This window comes from Nannospalax galili, unplaced genomic scaffold, assembly GCF_000622305.1.
Source record: "Nannospalax galili isolate Female #2095 unplaced genomic scaffold, S.galili_v1.0 scaffold781, whole genome shotgun sequence".
NCBI lineage: Eukaryota > Metazoa > Chordata > Mammalia > Rodentia > Spalacidae > Nannospalax > Nannospalax galili.
Window position 1 is genome coordinate 814573 of NW_008346898.1, and position 21099 is coordinate 835671.

A 21099-nucleotide genomic window follows, 5' to 3' on the forward strand; every position below is an offset into this window, starting at 1 on the left:
TAGGCTGACTAGATTCACCAGAAGGGCAAGTAGTGGGGAATGGCTGGGGGTGCCGACATCCAGTGGCTTTTAAATCTTAGATACTGTGGTTTTATTTTTTATTTTATTTTAAATTTTAATTGAATTTTTGTATATTTCATACAGAAAATCATCTTTATACCCACCTCCCCCTTCCCCTTTGGTTTTATTTCTTGAAGTTGAGTAGTGAGTCTGTTTCACCATGAGTTTTTTACCTAGTTCTAGTGGTACTGGTAAAGGGATGTTTCTCAAGAACCTAAGTCAAGGGTTCCCTTAAGGATCTTGAAAAGAGTCAGGAGTTAATTCTGTAAGATTAAAGCTTTCGGCCGGACATGGTGGTACACGCCTTTAGTCCCAGCACTCAGGAGGCAGAGGCAGGCAGATCTCTGTGAGGTCAAGCCCAGCCTGGTCTACATAGTGAGTTCTAGGACAGCTGGGGCTACAGGGAGACCCTGTATCGAAAAGACCAAAAAAAAAAGATTAAAGCTTTCATGAAATTAGTGTACTATAACTGTATTTAGAAAACCCAATTTTGCTTCCTACAATTCATCACCTACTTATATTTAAAATGTCTGCTGTCTCATTACTTGTAAACAGTGTAATTAGATTCTTTTTGGAATAGTTTTATTCAGTGTGTTCACTTTGTCCCTATAACAAAATACCTGAGATTGACAATTTACAAGGGGAAAAGTCTCTTTTGGCTTCTGGTTTCAATCTTCCCTCACTTGCTTTGTCCCGTTGTGAGCTGTAGCATAATATGGGAGCATGTGGTAGAGGACGTGTGTTTACTTCATGGGAGCTGGAAGCAAAAGTAAAGGCAGGAGGAGGAAGGGGCCAGCATCCCAGCGTCCCTCCTTCAGAGGCCTGTACCTAGTAGCCTTACCTTCCTCTACTAGTCCCCACCTCCTAAGCTTTTACCCCTCCCACAGGCTGGGGAACAAGCCCCAGCACACATGGACTTTCTGGGGACCTTTACTATCCAAACCTAATAACCAATTTAAATTCCTTCACTAAACTGGATTGATGCATTATTTAGATTTTAGCTCAGTTGCCCTTACAAATGAACAGAGTGCTAATAAGCCTCTGTAAACAGGCAGAAATACTAAGGCCTTTTCTATGTCTAGCTTACAGGAAAAAAAAAAAAAGAAAAAAAAAAAAAACAAGGCTGTAAATTCCTAGAGATTGGGCAATGTCCTTTCTTGTTTGCTGTTTTAAGGTTGTTTCCCTTTATTAAGCTTTCGCCTTGCCAGTGAGATTTTCTTTATTTATAAATTTTCTATTTTGCAGAGAAACTGCAACTCTCAAGAATAAAACAAACATAGTAATATAAATTGATAACAATGAGTGAATAATGTTTAAACTATTCTGCTTTGTCTAATATTGGATAATCACTGGAAATGTCACATTCACTGGAGAAAATTTATAAGGATTTTTAAATATTTTCTTAGGGAAAACTGATACAAATAATCCTGGATCTGAAATCAGTAAGACTCGAACACCAGAAAAAAAGCCTACAGAACCCAAACAGGTAAGTTGTGTCCCCTGAGTGAATGTACTGGTTTAATAGATGTGGTCTGACTGGTCCTCTCAGAATCCAGATTGTTATAAAGAAAAGTATCTCCCTTCTTACATATATATCTTTTATGCACGTTGTTTCGTAGTAGTCTAATGGGGCATATTGGACGTTTCTCCTGTCTCATTTCCTTTGAGTATGTTATTCTCTTTGCACACTTTTCTCAAATTGTCTTAATTCAGAAATAGACTTGAATTTAGAGGCTTGCCCAGATAAGGACTTGTATGACAGCACACAGATATAGATGTCTCGTTGACAGTAACCTTAGAATTGGAAGGAACTGCTGCAGTGAAGAAGGGAGACTGGCCTTCCTCTGATCCCTGGCCTATTCTCTTGTCACATCCACTACATGAATCTTTAACTTTATATCTACCCATTGCCCCGCTTTTCCTGCTTCCATGCTAATGACGAAGTTAGAGGATATGTCATCTTTGGTTGAATTAGGGTTTCCCGCCCTTAATTTTGTACCTTCCACTTTCTATTATCCTTGTTATCAAGAGATGACCTTGCTCTAGACATTCCAACATCAGGATTCTACCCTGTTAATTGATAACAATAAATATCTCACTTTTTGTGTGTCCTTGAGCCTTTTTATCACCAGCCTTAGGTGAGTTCCTCTTAGACTTTCTCTCGTCTTCCACTAATAGATGAGCCTTCTCAGTTATCTGTAGATTCTTGTTTTTCTTTTGATTTATTATTTATTTATTTATTTATTTATTTATTTATTTATTTATTTATATGTATGTATGTATTGCCTGCATGTAAGTAAGTGCACCCATGTATGGAGACCAGGCTGGACTGGAACTCATAGAAATCCTCCTGCCTTTGCCTCCAAAGCTCTGGGATTAAAGGCATGAGCCACCATGCCCATCCCACACAAAAATATTTTAAGGATTAGATAAAAGCTTCCAAATATTTTTGACATTTTTGGCCTTTGGAACAGAGTATGTTGCTAAGAGGCCCAAGGACATTGTGAGTTTTAAGCCAAGAAACTGGCAACTTTTCTTTGGGGTCTTTTACCCTAACTGCCTAGCGAATTCCTACCTCCTATTCTAATCAGACCATCCTCTGAAGAGGTTACCCAAATTGCCAATAGGGAATCAGGATGCAGACCGCTTTGGCTTCTTCCGTGCTGAACAGGGATGCAGGGTGAGACAATTGGAGTGCCTCTTCAGTGGGTCTATCTAAAAGACTCCCAAATTGCATAACTCTTATCTCTAAGGGGAAAAGAAAGTCCTTGAATCATAAATAGGAGATGTGAAGGAGAAGTAAAGACAAGAATAATTATCATTATAAGTTCTAGACAAGGAACTAGAAAAAAGTCAGAACAGGGCAATTTTCGAATGTTCATATGAGAGTCCGTTGGAGTTTCTTCACAAAGGCTTCCAAAAGCATCACTCTATTGGGTTGTTCCTCATTTTTCTTTTGTCTTCCAAGGCTGGACATGTTGGCTGGGAAGAGTGGCTGGATACTCATGTGAGGGTCCAATGACCCTACATGGAACTCCTTTAATGAATGAGCACAACTGTCAACAAGCCCAATTGTGACTATGTTTAGCAATCAGGCTCAGCTGAAATAATGATGATGGTAGTTATTTCATTCATCATCTTATTAAAATTTAAAAGGATTTGGTGCTTGGAGCCGCATATGTGGGAGAACATATGTCATTTGTTTTTCTGAGTCTGTTACTTCACTTAGTATAACGCCTTCTAGATCCATCCATTTACCTGCAAATTTAATTATTTTATCTTTACTGTTGACTAGAACGCTATTGTGTAAATATACCACATTTTTGTTAGCCACTCGTCAGTTGAGGGGCACTTAGGGTTGCTTCCATCTCTTAGCTATTGTGAAAAGAGCAGCAACAAACATGGTTGTACAAGTGTCTCTCCTGACTCCTTTCCTTTACCAGTTCCATCTATGTGAAGATAAGTCAAAGATCCTGCTCGACCATGTCTGGCTTTACTTGGAAGCATGAATGAGATGTTTCCTCTGAGTTGACCCTCCTCTTTGTACAAGACTGTACACTCGTTGAAGTCCATCTTGTGGGGTCTCCATGTCCTCCCTGAATAAGAGGACAGGTGACTCACCACAGTTACAGGACATTTTGAGGGATGTTCCATAATCCCCTGGAACTTGGCCAACCTTGGAGGGCAAGGGGCAAAAAACTGTTCTTTAAGTCCCTCTCACCACATCAATATAAGCCTTAAAGTATGGCTGTTAAACATCCAGTAAAGTTAGTTCCACCAGTCTGGTACTTTTAATTGTCATGTGCTGTGTAGGTAAGACTTGGGTAAAAAACCAAATATTTGCAGATAAACTTTGACTCCATATATATATATATATGACTAAACTATGACCATAGACATTTTAAGATATGTATATATTATTTTTGTCTCATCCTTTATATATCATAACAAACCTACACAGACCTTCATCACTTGCTTAGGCTTTCTCATTTTTTCTATTTTGGAAAATATCTCCATTCCCATATCCTTTTTAACATCTTTTACATTCTCATTTTCTTTTTTGTTTTTTTAAAATAATTATGAGACATAATAACATTAACAAATAAATTTTCCATTTGTTGTGAGACTTCTTTTCCTGGGGTTGCTAAGCAGTGCTTAAAAGGGAATACCCTTTTAAGGTTCTAGTGTCAAGCCAATGTTTGATTAAAGTTTTACTGGGGAACCAATGAATTTATTGAGCTTACTTACTGAGGGGTTGTGGAGGTGTATGTATGACCTGAGGGTATGCACACTGGAAAGCCTTTACCCAGCATGGGTCATGCCTTCTTTTCCTAGCCTTCCCTGGATTGTATACTTTAGCCCTTCCCAAATCTAGGAGGCCATGTGTGATTAGGGTCAAATTACGTATAGTTGGCTGGAAAGAGTGGCTGAATAATGTGGTGAGGGTCCAATGACCCTGCTTGGCCTTCCTTTAATGAATGAGCACAGCCATCAACAAGCCCAGTTGTGATGATGTTTAGTGATCAGGCTCATCTTAAGTCGTGATAATGGTAGTTTTTTCATGCAGGAGGGATTGCTGTATCACATCCTCTTATTAAAAGGACCACCATGTGGAGGCAGGATCCAGGGGCTCTCAGGCTGTCCCCTGCAGTTCTCAGCCCCTCTGTCAGAGAGAGGCCAGAGGGAGGCCAGAACTTGGCACTCTGGCAGTCTGCTCTGTAGATTCTTTCCAGCTACTGATTCTTCATACTCTGCTTGCAATGTAACTACTTATGTTTTAGTCTAAGGTATGTATATTGATTGACAGACCTTTAAAAGATTTTCTGCAGGGCTTGGTAGCACATGCCTTTAATTCTATCACTCTGGAGGTAGAAGCAAATAGATTTCTATGAGTTCAAGGCCTGCCTAGCCTACATAGTGAGTTCCAGGTCAGCTGGGGCTACAGGGAGACCCTGTCTCAAAACAAAACCAACTTTCTGATGGGGATGTAGTTCAGCGGTAAAATATTTGCCTAGTGTGCACAAGACCCTGGGTTCAATACAAAAGGGAGGGAGGGAGGTAAGAAGGGAGGACAAGACATAATCTTTGATCTTTACCTCTATAGCTAGTACTTTAATTTCTCCTTTTCACCTCATCTTTTGTTTCTTAGCGCACACAGTCTAGGAATAGGTCTCAACTTTCCACTGAGGCTATGAGCTCCAAGTGACTAGGTCTTATGCACGGTTCATTTATACGGTCTTCTTGGACTTTCATCAGCATTTGGCTATTTTCCACTATTTTCTTTAACAGTACGTTTCTACTTTCCACAGTTCTCACTAACATGAACTTCTGTCTCTTTATAAATTCCTGTCCCTTATGTCCTTAAGTTGAGATTTCCTAGAGTTCTGTGCTGTCCCACTTCTCTTCCCAGCCTATGGTTGATGGCTTAAACTAGTGGAATTGGTGGTTTTAAGTGCCCACTTCATGACAAGGACTTCCAAATCTCGAGCCTCTGCCTAAGCAGCTGTTCTCTTTATCCAGTCACTTGTATCCCATAAGCCTCTCTAATGGACAGGATTGTCAGAGGGGGGAGAGTGTATTATAGGAGGGACTGCAGTGTGAGTGAGGCAGTCAGGGACTTTCCTGATGGTTCCTGATGGAGTCGGGCGGGGGGGCTGCAAAGAGGGAAGCTGTCTGTATTTGAGAAGGGTATGGAGGGAGAGCAAAGTGGCAGGAGCAGATGCTAGAAGTAGCTTGGTGCTGGGTGCTAGTTCTAAGGTGCTGTCAGAGCACCTGAAGCCAAGATAGCTCAGTCTGTCATGTCCTTGTTTTCAAATGTGTGTACTAAATCTTCTGTTAGAAGTCAAGACCACCTGATAAGTAGACTTTGTTTTCTTTATACTCTGATGCTTTGGAGGCCCAGAAAAAAATGAACTCTTCACTATGTGTGATTCAGTGTCTCATTATTAGAGGCACATGATGAGAGGAGAAGTGCATTCTGATAGTAGATGTGGGCTACCTCAGGCCCTGTCATCTTGCATAGGAAGTCCACTCATTGCAAGAATGTAGAGAATTATGGTCATGAGCTGTATTTCCATGACACAGACCAAGCTTCCCATCTGTGTCAAAGTCAGATGTGATGGAAGCAACTGGAACAGCAAATTAGCCACAAACAGCTGTGACGTCTAGTGATGGCCAGAGTATGCCTATCCACAGTGTCTTCTGCTGGAGAGTTATAGTTGTATCCCATGCCAACGTAACTTTGGTCACTCATGAGATTACTGTCTGTAGAGGGAAATCTTTGGTTCTGAAGAGCCTCAGTCAGGTGTTGAGGTGTTAACAGCAGGAGGCCCAGTAACTGCTTGAAGACTGGGACAGAGTTGTCCTTGTCCTCATTTCCTTTTCTAGATGATTTATATGCACTCAGCAATCTCAAGGAGTTGAAGGGACAACCGCAATAGCAGTCCATTTGAGCCAGATGCTGAAAACTGAAAGATGAGATGGTTGGTATGTGATTGACATTGCACCTGTGTACCGCAATAATCTGGTCACCAAATGCACCCCAGCTCAAATCAGGAACCAAGCTCCTCATTCTGTTTTCTTAGGGGTGATCAGTGCTGCTTTACAGGTTTTGGCTAATACTCCACAACCTTCAGTCACCATTTCAGCACTGAAACTTATCAGGAGAGCGGTATATGCCAAAGTAGTTTGTGAAGTGGCTTCACAGCTAGAAAAGAAAAATTGTCACTTTCCTTATTGTATTTTTGTTTTTCACAACATCAACGCAGTCAAACATGTATTTCAGGACAACCACACTCTTTTAACTTAAAAACCTTTCTTTGGTGGTTTACCAAAAATGATATTTGATATAAATAAGAATTGAAAATGATATTTATACTCAGTGTTCAATCAATCAGGGTCTGTCTAAGTGATGTTAGGAAGGGGAAATTAATGTGTAAAGGAGCGGGGATGCATCCCTATGAACGTAGAACTCATATCCCCAGGTCTGCAGAGCTTTCCTGCTCCTCAAGCCTTACATAAGCTGTCCTTTTTTTTGTCTTTTTGAGACAGGGTCTCCCTGTAGCCCCAGCTGGCCTGTAACTTGCTATGTAGGCCAGGCTGGTCTTGAACTCACAGAGATCTGCCTGCCTCTGCCTCCCAAGTGTTGGGACTAAGGGCGTGCGCCATCACACCTGGCCCAAACTATCTGTTCTTTGGAGTACACTTATCTTCCTGGGACACCCTGGCTCTTTTTGTAAGATTCAGCTCAAATGCCATCCCTCCTTGATGTCTTCCTTAATTTTTTTAGACACTAGGATCTCATAGCCCCCTCTTCAGTGTCCCTCATTTTGTGTTTACGTACTGCCATCCTCTCCTGGATTTTAAGCCAGAGGTTAGCAAGCTTTTTTTGTAAAGGGCTGGGTAGTAAATCTTAGGCTTAATGGGCCATGCAAGGTACGCTGCAGCTGCTCAACTCTGCCATTATGGTACAAAAGGAGCTGTGGATAATATGTAAATGATTAGATGACTGTGTTCCAATAAAACTTTGTTTACAAAAATCCACATGGCAGCTATGAACCATTCTTAACTCCAGTTCCAGGGGAATCCGAAGCCCTCTTCTGACCTTCACAGCAATGAACGACATAGGTGCATTCACCTATATGCAGGCAATACACTCATACACATAAAATAAAAATAATAAATAAAATATTTTTTAAAAAAATCTCAGGCACTGGAAATGGTATGTTTGAACCATAGTGGGAAGCCCCTGCTCTAAGCCCTTGAGGTGATTGTTGTTTTATAATCTCCAGAGTCAGGTACAATACACTTAGTAGGCGTCCACCAGTGCTAATGAGAGAATGTCAGTATGTGTAATGACAAAAGTCAACAACCAAACTGGCTCTACAAAGGTGACACAGCACCTTTTTGTTCCTTTCAAAGTTGCCAGAGATACAGTTTTTATTAATGTGGATGTGTTTGAGGAAGTAGTTCAGATATATAAAAACAATAAAGTCAGAAGGAAAGTGCACATTTTATTGATTTATATCTCAAGGAAATTAATGATTTTCTTTTTCAAGTAGAGAGTGTGAAATTGAAAATAACGTTGCAGGAATTAAAATAGATATTCTAATAAAATGCCAGTGTCTTTTCTTCTGACTCAAATTTAATATGCTGTTTTCCTTTGTACTCTTTTTGTAATTTGTAAAAGCACACCTTTATTTGATTGTTGGAAAGTGATTGATCCAGCGCCTTAGCACCCCTGCTGTTACCAAGAAGAACATATCATATCCTTTAAACATGTTACAGTTGGGGAAAAATGAAAAGTCACTGAGCTCAGACTTTCTGCACTTAATAGCCTTCTTACTGTTTTTCTCCCCAGGTTGATTTGGAATCAAACCCACAGAACAGAAGTCCTGAATCACGTCCTGGTGTTTATCCCAATACTAAATTTCCTCGCAAAGATAATCTCAATCCAAGACATATAAATCTTCCTCTTCCCACACCCCACTCACAGTATGCAATCCCTAGCCGCCATTTTCATCCGCTTCCCCAGCTACCCAGACCACCATTTCCTATTCCTCAGCAGCACACCTTGTTAAATCAGCAGCAGAATAATTTGCCTGAACAACCAAATCAAATGGCAGCTCAGTCAAATCAGGTAGTCCAGCAGCAAAGCCAGGTGACTCCGCCAGCCCCACCGCCACCACCACCACCACCGCCACCTCCCCAGCTTTCTCCCGCATATCAGGCAGGGCCCACCAATGCATTTTTCAATACTGCAGTTGCTCACCAGCCACAGTCTCCTCCTACGGAGGCTGTGGTTCCCGAACAGCAGCCCCCACCCATTCTGCCTGACAGCCACAGTCCTCTGAGAGCCATCGCACAGCCCGGCCCTATCCTCCCTTCACATCTGAACACCTTCATTGACGAGAGCTCCCCAGGATTACCTATAGGAGAAGCTTTGGGTAAGATCACCTATTACCACTAGATGTGAAAAGCTCACAGGTTATTTACTTAAAGTGGCATGTCCTTAATTTAGGTCAAGATCAAGTCATTTCTCCAAATAATGCCAGAAAAGCCAACCAGTTAGTGTAATAAAGTCCAGTTCCAAGTCTGTATTCATGCATGTATAATAAGTATCAAGTTGATGTCACGTATGTCATTATTAAGCTCTAGTCTCTGGCAGATTTAGAAAACATTACTTCCTACCCAGTCAAATTGTAGCTATTTCTTTGCCTTTGTGGAGAAAATCTGGTTGTAAAGATGGTAAAAAAAAAATAACATGAAGCCCCAAATGCACAGACATAATTTTTTTCATCCCCATTTCTGCAGATCGCATGCACGGAAGCGTAGCTCTGGAAACACTGAGACAGCAGCAGGCGAGGTTACAGCAGTGGAGCGAGCAGCATGCTTTTCTCAACCAGGGCAGCATCCCATATGCCCCCCACCACCCTCATCTCCAGCCTCTTCCTCAGCCTCCTATGGGTCTCCACCAGCCACCAGTGAGGGCAGAATGGAAACTGGCCAGCAGTGCTGAAGATGAAGCAGAAACAACATTCTCAAGGTATTCCAGCAGACTGTGAGCGAGCCTGTTGCAGGTCTTTATCTGATATTAGTTCCTTTAGCTTTAAATTGGAATATTGTCTCCAAGAAATCAGATGCTGGCCTTGTTGGTGACTGTTCCAAAGTTCCTTTGATTGACTCTAAGTATGGATAATGAGTTTGGAAGTAACTCTACAAATCTGGGCCTAGTTAATCTACCACTTGAGTCCCTCGCTTTTCTCTTTTGTTCTGTAAGAGAAACATACAGCCACTGGAATGGGTGCTCTGTTGTTGACTTGCTTTATTCAGTAACTACAAGAATGTATGACAGCAGCAGTAAGTTAGTGATTAAAGCTAAAAGTTATAAATTTATTATTATTTTGGTTTTTTGAGACAGGATCTCAACTATGTAGCTCTGGCTGGACTAGAACTCACTATGTAGACCAGGCTGATCTCAAACTCATAGAGATCTGCCTGTCTCTGTCTCCTGAGAACTGGAATTAAAGGTATGTGCCACCATACCCAGCTTATTAATTTTTTAAAGAATTTATTCTTAACTTTGTTTCTAGTAGTGTAGACTTCTGTTGTCTTGGAACAGAACTGCTGTGAGGGTTCAGTCCTAATTCTGAGCTTATTTGTGTGGCCAGTGTCATGTGAATGCTGCGAACTGTTTCCTTATCCTCTCTGGAAAACACCCACCATCATGGTCACCTTTAATTTTTTTTAAAGATAGATAGAAAGATTGATTGATTTCCTCTCTCTTGCAGTGTGCGTGCGTGCGTGCGTGCGTGTGTGTGTGTGTGTGTGTGTAGAGGTCAGAGAATAACCTTCAGAGGGTTGGTTCTTCCATCCTGTGTCTTGCAGCGGTTAACTCAGGTTATCAGACTTGGTGACCAGTATCTACATGTGTGCCACCTTGAAGATCTTTGAGAACTTTCAGTTTTTGTGTTGCATCAAGGACAGATGAGTTTTCATTCAAAGGGAAAAAAGTGAAATTAGGAAATTGGCACATTTATTAAGTGTCTCTAATGAAGTATTGTGATTTGGTTTTCGGAAATTACACATCTGCTTGACTCTGCTCTCCTTAACGTGACGGAGCCTGTCCTTTGTTTCACCCCTGCTTTGTGGTCTTCATGTAGATTTCAAGACCTAATCAGAGAGCTGTCTCATCGTGATCAAGGTGACACTCGAGAAGCAGCTGAGATGCCGCCACCTCAGTCAAGACTTTTGCAATATCGACAAGTACAGGCTAGAAGCCCACCAGCAGTCCCATCTCCCCCTTCTACCACAGACCACAGCAGCCACTTTTCTAACTTTAGTGACAGCAGCAGAGACACTGAAGTAGCCAACAACCCAGCGTTCCCACAGCGCCTCGCTCCTCAGATATTCAGCTCCCCCTTCTCCTTGCCGTCTGAACACCTCACCCCACCTCCCTTGAAATACCTGGCTCCTGAAGGAGCATGGAATTTTGCTAGCTTGCCACAGAATCACTTAATAGGGCCAGGCTTTCCCTATGGCCTACCTCCGTTGCCTCACAGGCCACTGCAGAACCCTTTTATACAAATACAGAACCATCAACATGCTGTCAGTCAAGAGCCATTTCACCCATTGTCATCTCGAACAGTATCTTCTTCTTCGCTCCCCAGCTTAGAGGAGGTAAATGTCTTCCTGTTCTTTTATCTTGGGATTAACTGACTGAACACTATCCACTTTTAGTGATTTGATAATAGATTTTGTTGAATTGTATAGTCTTCTAAAAATAATCCTTTCTTGCAGGGCGTGGTGGTGCACGCCTTTAATCCCAGCACTCAGGAGGCAGAGGCAGGCGGATCTCTGTGAGTTCGAGGCCAGCCTGGTCTACATAGTGAGTTCCAGGCCAGCTGGGGCTACAGGGAGACCCTGTCTCAAAAAGACAGAAAAAAAAAAATAATAATCCTTTCTTGAAAATTATTTTAGTTTCTACCTCCTCATTGTACCATGTCAGATTTCGTAGGCTAGACTGTTGAGATATGAAGCCTCCTGCCACCTTTTATTGCCATTGTAGCATATTTGACATCTGAGGACTCCAGGATCTGAGGAGCTTTTACTTTTCTACTCGGAGGAAATGGCTGTTAGTGGCTTCTCTTTTTATTTACTTTGGTTTTGTTAATTAGTAGTTTGTAAAGATTAATACTTTCTTAGCTTTTCTAGTCAGTAGCCAGTTCTTCCTCCTATTCTTTATCTAAATATTGTATTAGATTGAAGCCATGGATATTCCCAAATGTCAGAACATCCTGCCAGTTAACACAACTGAGGTACTTCCCAACATCATTGATGTTCATTGACACAACATTTGGTAATTTCAGGTCATAAAACTTCCACAATTTTACAGTGTGGTGTAGACTATAACAGTGTTGTCTGGCTGTTCCTGGGAAGCTTTCAGTGACTAAGATAAGAATGTGTAAAGCTGGTTGTTATAATAAATCTCAGGGATCTTCTTCAAACAGGATAAGCATTTGCATTTTGTTTATTTGAGACTGGGTCTTTCTGTGTAACCCATGCTAGTTTGAATTCATAGTCCTCCTGCTCAACCTTCCAAGTGCTTGGGTTACAGGCATGTGCTATCACACCTGGCTTGCAATTTTGAAGCATGAATTTTTAAAAAAAAATTTTTGAGACAGGATCTCACTATGTAATTCAAGCTGGCCTTGAACTGGTAACCCTCCTGCCTCTGCATCTTTTGTCTTTTCTACTGGGATTACAGGCATGAACCATCACACCTGGCTAAAGCAGATCTTTTGATGTAATCTTCTAAAGAGCAGTGAGACAAGTCAAAGCAAATTATGGTTCCTTGAGAATGAGGTTCATTCTGTCCCCATGGTACCAGTTCAGGTCTTATTTTCAAGGCTATCACTGAGCTAGAGATGAGCGCCACAAAAATTTATTTTAATGAAATTCACTGTTTTTTTCTTGACTAAGTGTTTTTGTAGTAGCTGCAAGTTTTTAGGTTCCTAGGGCCCCCAAAGTATTGCTTAGGATGTCTTTGAGGGTACCTGTCATTGTCTTTATGGAGGCACAGACTTCGGAGTTCCGTCCTATGTCTATTTGCTGAAACCAGTCGTGGTGTCCTGCCTGTCCTGCTAAATGAGCACATAATGTGCGGTGCCAAAGTTTATGCTCTGCTAACTAATACTTCATACTGAATAATCTACTTTAATCACTGATCTTTGTAAACAGTCTTTAATACTGGACACCCTGGCGCTCTCCACATTTGGTGCTTTTGTGAAGCTGGGAGTGTGTAGATGAGCACCTGCAGTTGTCCGTTTCTTTTACTTCACAAATGTGTTTGGTCATCTTTCTTTTGACACAGGATTCGTAAGTGATGACTAACTTTCAGCATTGAAAAAATTCTTTGACAAGGAAAATATTTTTACCACATTGTAGATTTTGACATTTTCAGTGTGTTAGAGTAAGTTTTACGTGTTCAAAATGATTTTGCATGAATCATCTCACACAATGAATGGCTTATGGTCTCACTGTTTGTTTCCAACCTTTAAAAATAACTCCTTTAATTTCAACAATACAAAACCAGTCTTACTTTCCTCCCTATGTGGATTCTTTTATTGCCAAGAACCTTGGCAGATTAATCTTGGGGGATGAAAACACTTAGATGTTAGCTTAACAGTTAACTTTTTTTATTTTGCATCACTGTTTTTTTATAGTAATTTTCTTTTGAGACAAGAATTTACTATGTAGTCCAAGCTGGCCTTGAACTTGTGGTGATCTTCCTGCCTCAGCCTCCCTAGTGCTGGAATTACAGCTATGGACCACTAATGTTCACCTGTATTTTTCATTTTCTTTAGACAAATGAAATGCATGGCAAATAAAAAACATACAGAAGCTAGAAAGATTACTTAATTTCTCTGTACAGAGATGCTACCATAGGATTTAGTTCTTCCTAATAGCCATCTAATGAGTAGTTAAGCCAGGCCTGGTGGCCCACACTTTTAATCACAACACTAGGGAGGCAGAGGCAGGCAAATCTCTGTGAGATCAAGGCCAGCCTGGTCTACAAAGTGAGTTCCAGGCCAGCTAGAACAACAGGGAGACCCTGTCTCAAAAACAAACAAAAAAAAGGAATGTGGTGGATTAATACAAACCACCTTACTCCCCCCTCCCCCCTATCACTATCTCCAGCTGTGTCACCTGTGCAGTCTGTCTTTCCATGAGGTCAAAGCATTCTGACTGGGATCTTAGTCTTACTTTATAGTTTTTGGTTTTTTTCTCTGCTTTAAGTTTTCAGAATATTCTCATTGGCTAACTATGGCTCAACTCTATTGCTTTTCCTTTTTTACCTCAAATTCAGTGAAAGCTGTGGGTGGCTCTTGGCTGCTTAGATGAGGCTAGGTTATCCAGGATGCTATCCTTTCCTGGGACAGGCTTTAGACCCATCCTATTTGACTTCAATTACTAGTGTAGGTTTGGGATTGGGATTTAATTTTTCTCTAAATGCCTAGTAGCTGTCTTCGTCCCTTCTTAAGCTTGCAGCATCGTTACTAACCAGAAGTGGCTTCTTCACCAGACACTACGCCTTCATACTAGCTCTGCTGAAGTTTCAACTCGAGAGAATGCAGAAAATCAACAGAAATTCATTTTTAGTTTTGGGGCCTCTGAGAGTTGTTTCTGGTACTTTCAGCATGATTCAGAGGTTTTCTAAGATAGAGCACTAGAGAGATGACTCAGCGATTAAGAGTACTAACTGCTGTTACAGAAGATGGGTTCAATTCCCAGCACCCACCTGGCAATTTACAACTACCTAGAACTCCAGTTCCAGGGGATCCAGTGTCCACTTCTGGCCTCCAGAGGCACCAGGGACACACATGGTGCATATACACACATGTAGGCAAAACACTCATGCACATAAAAATAAATATATTTAATTTTTTTCCAGGGTAATTTTTGTTTATGGGAAAATGTTAATTTTGCGTAATGGCCGTGTAATCTAATTTCTGCAGCAGTGCCATTCTTCAGTATATTCTGGACTGAAATCACCTCCTGGACTTTGGATTTGTTTTTCTCTGTCTGTCTGTCTGTTCCATACCAGATCGGCAATCATTTATCTTTGAGGCTTTGCAACTGTTGTAACCAGTGCTGCAAACCAAAGGGCACTGTGAAATCTGTGTTACCTTTCCCCTCTTCTTGTTTCAGGAGAGGGAAGGGCTATTCTGTAGTTCTTCCCACAGAACGTTTACAATACCTTTGTCACAGTTTCTCTTCAAACCCTTTTTAGGTTTCTATTTGAATTCTATTCAAAGTATAGCTTAAGAACTGGAGAGAGGAGGGCTCAGCAGTTAAGAGCACTGACTGCTCTTGCAGGGGACCTGGGTTCAGTTCCCAGCACCCACATAGCGACTAACAACCATGGTGACTCTAGTTCCAGGGGATGTGATGCCCTCTTCTGACCTCTGTGGGAATTGTACAACATGGGTGTACTTACATATATGCAGGCAATACACTCATACACATAAAATAATAAAATATTTTTAAGTATAGCTTAAATTAGAGGGAATTTTATCTCTGCACTACTTTAAATTTCTCCTCCCTTTCCCCAACCCTTGATTTTGTGGGTTTCCCTTTAAAAAATGCTGTAGTGTCTTCATTTCTGATCTTATAGGGTAATGTTATTTTGTTTTGTTCTATGCTCTGTTCTTTGTTGTGAATGCAAGATTTTTCCATCATGTGTGTCAGGCATTTTACCTTGAAAGACAACTCCTCATTTTCCTTAAGTGGACACAGCTTTGCTGATTAAAAACTTTCATTTGCCATCAATTTGGTGATGCTGAGACTGGCACAAAGCACAGTTTTTGCATCTCAGATGCGCTTCACTGTGAAATAGTCTGATTAAAAGAAATAAATGGAAGAAATGGAAATTTCTTTTCAAATTGTCACTGTACCAATCGAATTGGTGTATGAAATTGCACCTTCTTGTTTGCAGCGATGTTGCTGTGATAGCCTTACTAGCAAAATGGAATCCAGATTCAGTGCTGAAGGGCCTGCGTAGCATGCAGAAGCCCGTGGGTTTGATCCCCAGGGGAAGCAGGAATGCCTGTGAGGCACTGTTCTGATCAGCTTTCAGACATGCAGCACTTACCGAGCCACATTAGAGATGAAATATCTGCGTGTGTGATGCCTCCGCTTTGAAATGCTGCTTGTTTTAGGTGCTGGCATTTGATCCATCTCTTCATTTTCCTTTCTAGCACCTATTTTTGAAGTTACTTAGTTTTGATTTTTCTACCGTTCTCTAACCACCCTTGTTCCTCTGAGCTCCCTGTCATGAAGCCCAATGTACAGATGTAGCTGGAAAATTAGAATATTGACTGATGATTGGTAGGTTCTACCACTTTTCCCTGGATTGAATCACCAGCTAGAAATAACTGCTGTCTTCTTAGTTCAATAGTGTGGTATCTAATAAACTGCCCCATGCATATAACAGATATAGGGTTCAACTAATAGGTAGCTAGATGTCATGCTTAAGTCGTCAGAACTAATCACTTCAAATGAGATGTTCAGCTTTAATTAATGTTTCTGGCACTATAGTTAATGTGACTTAAAATTCCCACTAGAGTATTTAGCTCTTCCTTGGTGATTAGCTTTAGTAACATAATTATAAATAGAACTCTAATTAATATGCTGACCTTTCCCCCAGTTATTTATACACATGCATATGAAAGAATTTGCAAACCCCAAGCATTACAGATATGTCCTAGAGTAGTAAGCAAATTAGGAATTTTTTTTAAATTGACAATTACCTTTAAATTTTATTATTTTTTTATTTTATGTGTTTGAGTGTCTTGCCTGCATTGTGTAAGTGCACCACATGCATGCAGTGTCCTCCAAGGCCAGAAGAGGGCATAGGATCCCCTGGAAATGAAGTTACAGAAGATTGTTAGCCACCATGTGGGTGCTGGGAACCAAACCTGAGTTCTCTACAAGAGCAGCCAGTGCTCTTAACTCCTGAGCCACCTCTCCAGCCCCAGACAATCATCTTTAACAGAATTTTATATATAAATTTAGTAATTGAGTTTTTCTCTTTAAAAAAATTTTTTTTAAAATTTATTTTTATGTGTATGGGTATATTGCACCCATGTCATGCAGTGCCCTCAGAGGTCAGAAAAAGGCATTGGATCCTCTGAAATTGGAGTTACAGATGGTTGTTAGCTGCCATGTGGGTGCTGGGAATTGAATCCAGGTCCTTTGCAAGAGCAGTCAGTGCTCTTAACCACTGAGCCATCTCTCCAGCCCTATTATGCATTTTCTTAACCATTCTCAGTAATGAATACCAAGAAGATTTAGATCTGGTCGCTCACCCTATACTCTGGACTACACTTGGAAAATGGTGGGAACTGAAATATGAGCCACTCACTATGACTACACAACTTTTCCAAGGGCAACAGAGAGCATCACTTAGTAATCAGCATTTGGAAATATGCTCATTACCACCATGTGGGTGCTGGGAACCAAACCTGAGTTCTCTACAAGAGCAGCCAGTGCTCTTAACTCCTGAGCCACCTCTCCAGCCCCAGACAATCATCTTTAACAGAATTTTATATATAAATTTAGTAATTGAGTTTTTCTCTTTAAAAAAATTTTTTTTAAAATTTATTTTTATGTGTATGGGTATATTGCACCCATGTCATGCAGTGCCCTCAGAGGTCAGAAAAAGGCATTGGATCCTCTGAAATTGGAGTTACAGATGGTTGTTAGCTGCCATGTGGGTGCTGGGAATTGAATCCAGGTCCTTTGCAAGAGCAGTTATTGCTCTTGACAGCTGAGCCATCTCTCCAGCCCTGTTATTGAGGTTTCTTATTTAGATTTCATCTATGAAGTGGGGCTTTGAAATGTTAGCATTACATTTTGGTATTTAGGAGAAATATTAGCAATGGAATTTAGAGAATAATGAGCATATGTTTAGTAACATAGTGATATCACAGTTTAACATGGGGAAGTCTTTTAAACATGCAGCTGTAGACACACAGAGTTGCTCCTGAAAACAGAAGTAGGACCCTCTGGTGAAAGGAGACAAACCCGTAAGTGATAATAATGAAATTATTAAAGCCCATAGGCTCCGAGACCTGAGTGTCAGTCATCAGCAGGGTTGACATCTCACAGTCAAGGAGCAGTCGATTGGCAGCTGTCTAAGGAAGAAATCATGCAAAGCACTGAGAATTGGATAAAAGCAAAGGAAACATAAAAAGGAAAAAAGTAAGACCAGTATATATTATATATTTAACAGTTCAAGTCTCAAGGACTGAAGCATTGATAGGGATATCAGGGGCCTTCTGCCAGGAATATTTTTCTTTTCCAGTATTTTGTCTGGAAGTTCTTGTCTTTCAACATCTGATATGCAGAGATTTTCCTTGTAGAGAAGGGGTATCTGAAACTCAACGCCTTCTGCCCAGAATGTATTCATTCATTGCCATGCTCTGGTTTTTGAACTTCAAGTCACTTAAATAGGCTTGTATTAATCATTATACTTGGATCATTATAATAAACACAACAAATTTTTGGAGGTTATTAACTTTGAAAATATTTGGGTATTTTTTAAAAGTACTTATTATTTTTATTTTATGTGTATAAGTATATTGCCTGGAAGTGCACCTGTGTCATGCAATGCCTGTGAATGTCAGAAGAGGGCGTCAGATCCCCTGGAGTTGCTTTTAGCTACCATGTGGGTACTGAAAACTGAACTTGGGTCCTCTTAAGAGCAGCCAGTGCTCTTAACTTCTAAGCTATCTCTCCAGCCCTATGTTTAACTATGTTAATAACAAAAAGAATCTATGTTCTCATTGACAGTTTCAGATAGATTAAAGACTTTAAATCTTGAAACTTTGACACTAGTTGGGGATCATTTATTTTAACTCCTTGTTTATCATCATTACTGATTTACTGGGACTTGAACCTAGGTCCTCATGCATGCTAAAACAACAACTGTCCCACTGAGCTACATCCCAGCCCTGTTTGTTTTTCATTTTGAAACGGGATATTGCTAGGTGGTGCAGGCTAGCCTTGGACTTACTTTCTATAGCCAGGTTGGCCTTGAACCTTCCAGCCTCCTCCCTCAGCCTCCGAGTAACTGGGATTGCAGGCTTGTGCCAGTAGGCACTGGGAACTAAGGTTCTTTTCTTTTTCTTTTTTTCTTTTTTTCTTTTTTTTTTTTTTTTTTTTTTTTTTTTTTTTTTTTTGTCTTTTTGAGACAGTGTCTCCCTGTAGTCCCAGCTGACCTGAGCTTACTATGTAAACCAGGCTGGCCTTGAACTCACAGCGATCCACCTGCCTCTGCCTCCGGAGTGCTGGGACTAAAGGCGTGCACCACCACGCCTATCATTTTTATTTTATGTGTATGAGTGTATTGCCTACATGTATGTGAGTGCACCTGTGTCATGCAACGCCGTGGAGGTCAGAAGAGGGCTCGCCGTGGAGGTCAGAAGAGGGCTTCAGGTTCTCCTGGAACTGGAGTTAAAGATGGTTCGTAGCCGCCATATGGGTGCTGGGAATCAAACCCAGGTCCTCTGCAAAAGCAGTCAGTGCTCTTAACCGCTGAGCCACCTCTCCAGCCCCTAAGGTTCTTTTCTTTAAAAAAAAAAAATCTTCATTGCATTTATTTGATTAAATTTGTGTGTGTGTGTGTGTGTGTGTGTGTGTGTGTGTGTGTGTATTTGGCAGAGGTGTGTGTGCACATGCCACAGTGCACATGTGGAGGTCAGAGACAACTTTATGGAGTCAGTTCTCTCCATTCACCATGTGTGTTCTAGGAATTGAACTCAAGCCATCAGACTTGGCAACAAGCACCTTTAACCACTGAGCCATCTCACCAGTCCCTAGCAACTCTTAAAGGATACTGAGGCACAAAGATGTTGACAGACTCATACTTAGAGTAGTTATTAATGGAGTAGAAACTCCTGACTTGCAGGAGAGTCAAACCTGTCTTTACACAGAGTAGGGCTCATTACTGGAACAAGGACTGACTATAGTTCCTTAGAATTGGATGCTGGGGAAAAGCAAGAATTTCCCAAATGTTCTTCGGAACAAGCAATTACATTTTTAGTTGTGTAAGATTCCCCTTTTGTGTGAGTAGAAGGAGCAGGCTTCATTCTGCAGTTTTTGACCTCTATCCTGTTCAAGCTCTAAATGTTTGAATATTAAGATTATTCTGAGATCTCATATCTCAGAAATTAACAATAAGCAATTTCTCAATACTGTCTAAGGATTAAGCAAAAGTTCTTTGGTTTTTTTTTTTTTTCCCAATTCTGAAAAACTTAATTATGGTAATTTTGATCCTGCAGAGAAAACACACATTGTTACGAGTTGAAAAGAAAACCTTCCCTGTGAGCTATTTTATTTCCTACCCAAACTTGCATTTTCTCCTTGTAAGAGGTATCTTGCTCTGTAATTGATACATATTTCACATTGAAGAAAAATAAACCAGAGCCAGGGTGATTAAGGTAGCTTGATTGTCCCAACGATGCTGAGTTGTAGGTGTAACCTTGTCTTTATTCTGGTGTCTGCTCTATTAGGCTAGCATGTGAGGATAGAAAAATACTATTTGGAAATTATTAAGTGTCCTTGCCTGAGAGATGATCCCATGGTACTTTTATAAATTGAACGCACTTTGTCAGAAGGTCATATTCATTTCACTATACATTTCTTTTAAGAAAAACAGTAACAGTAAATGGTGGCATACAGCTTTAATCCCAGCACTTGGGAGATAGAGGCAGGTGAATCTCTGTGAGATTGAGGCCAACCTGGTCCGTATATCTGTGGGCTTATGAGAGAGAGAGAGAGAGAGAGAGAGAGAGAGAGAGAGAGAGAGAGAGAGAGAGAGAAACTCTGTAGCCCCAGCTGGCCTGTAACTTACTATGCAGACCAGGCTGGCCTTGAACTCACAGAGATCTGCCTGCCTCCTGAGCAGATATCTGTGTTTAGTGCAGATAACAGCCTCTTATGCATTAGAAACATTTTGAACTGGATGAAAGTAAAAATACAATATGTTTGAATTCATGTGCTGCTGCTAAAACAACATCAGAGGAAATTTTATGGCATTGGATGGTTCTGTCATAGAAAAGAAATAAGATCTCAGATCAGTAATCTAGGCTTCTACCTTAAATTATAAAAGGGGGTTGGAGAGATGGTTCAGCAGTTAAGAGCAGTGGCTGCTCTTCAGAAGTCCCAGGTTCAAATCCCAGCATGCACATGGTGGTCAAAACTGTCCAGTTCTAGGGGATCTGACACCTTCTGACTTCCATGGACATTGCACCGCATGGGCGTGCTTACACGCAGACAGTACACTCATACACATAAAATAAAAATAATAAATAAAAAACAATAGAGAAAAGTTAGTGAAACCTAAAGTTGGTTCTTTGTAAAGGTAAAACAGGTAAACCTTGAAGACTAACAAAGAAGTTTTACTTTCTTCCTCTCTTTCTCTTAACTCTCATGTTTAAATCTATATGAATATACTGTTATTAAATCCCATTCTGC

The 21099-nt window shown here is 40.7% G+C and overlaps 1 protein-coding gene across 10 annotated transcripts in view; it reads left to right on the top strand.

Annotated features, from left to right (window-relative positions):
- Positions 1-21099, top strand: part of Helz (helicase with zinc finger) — a 190728-nt gene that overhangs the window by 160948 nt on the left and 8681 nt on the right. For all 10 annotated transcript variants that reach the window (XM_029568373.1, XM_029568371.1, XM_029568370.1 and 7 more), the window contains 4 exons: positions 1467-1546; positions 8420-9005; positions 9373-9604; positions 10722-11238. In XM_029568373.1, coding sequence (XP_029424233.1) covers positions 1467-1546; positions 8420-9005; positions 9373-9604; positions 10722-11238 — 1415 coding nt within the window. The remainder of the gene's footprint in view (positions 1-1466; positions 1547-8419; positions 9006-9372; positions 9605-10721; positions 11239-21099) is intronic.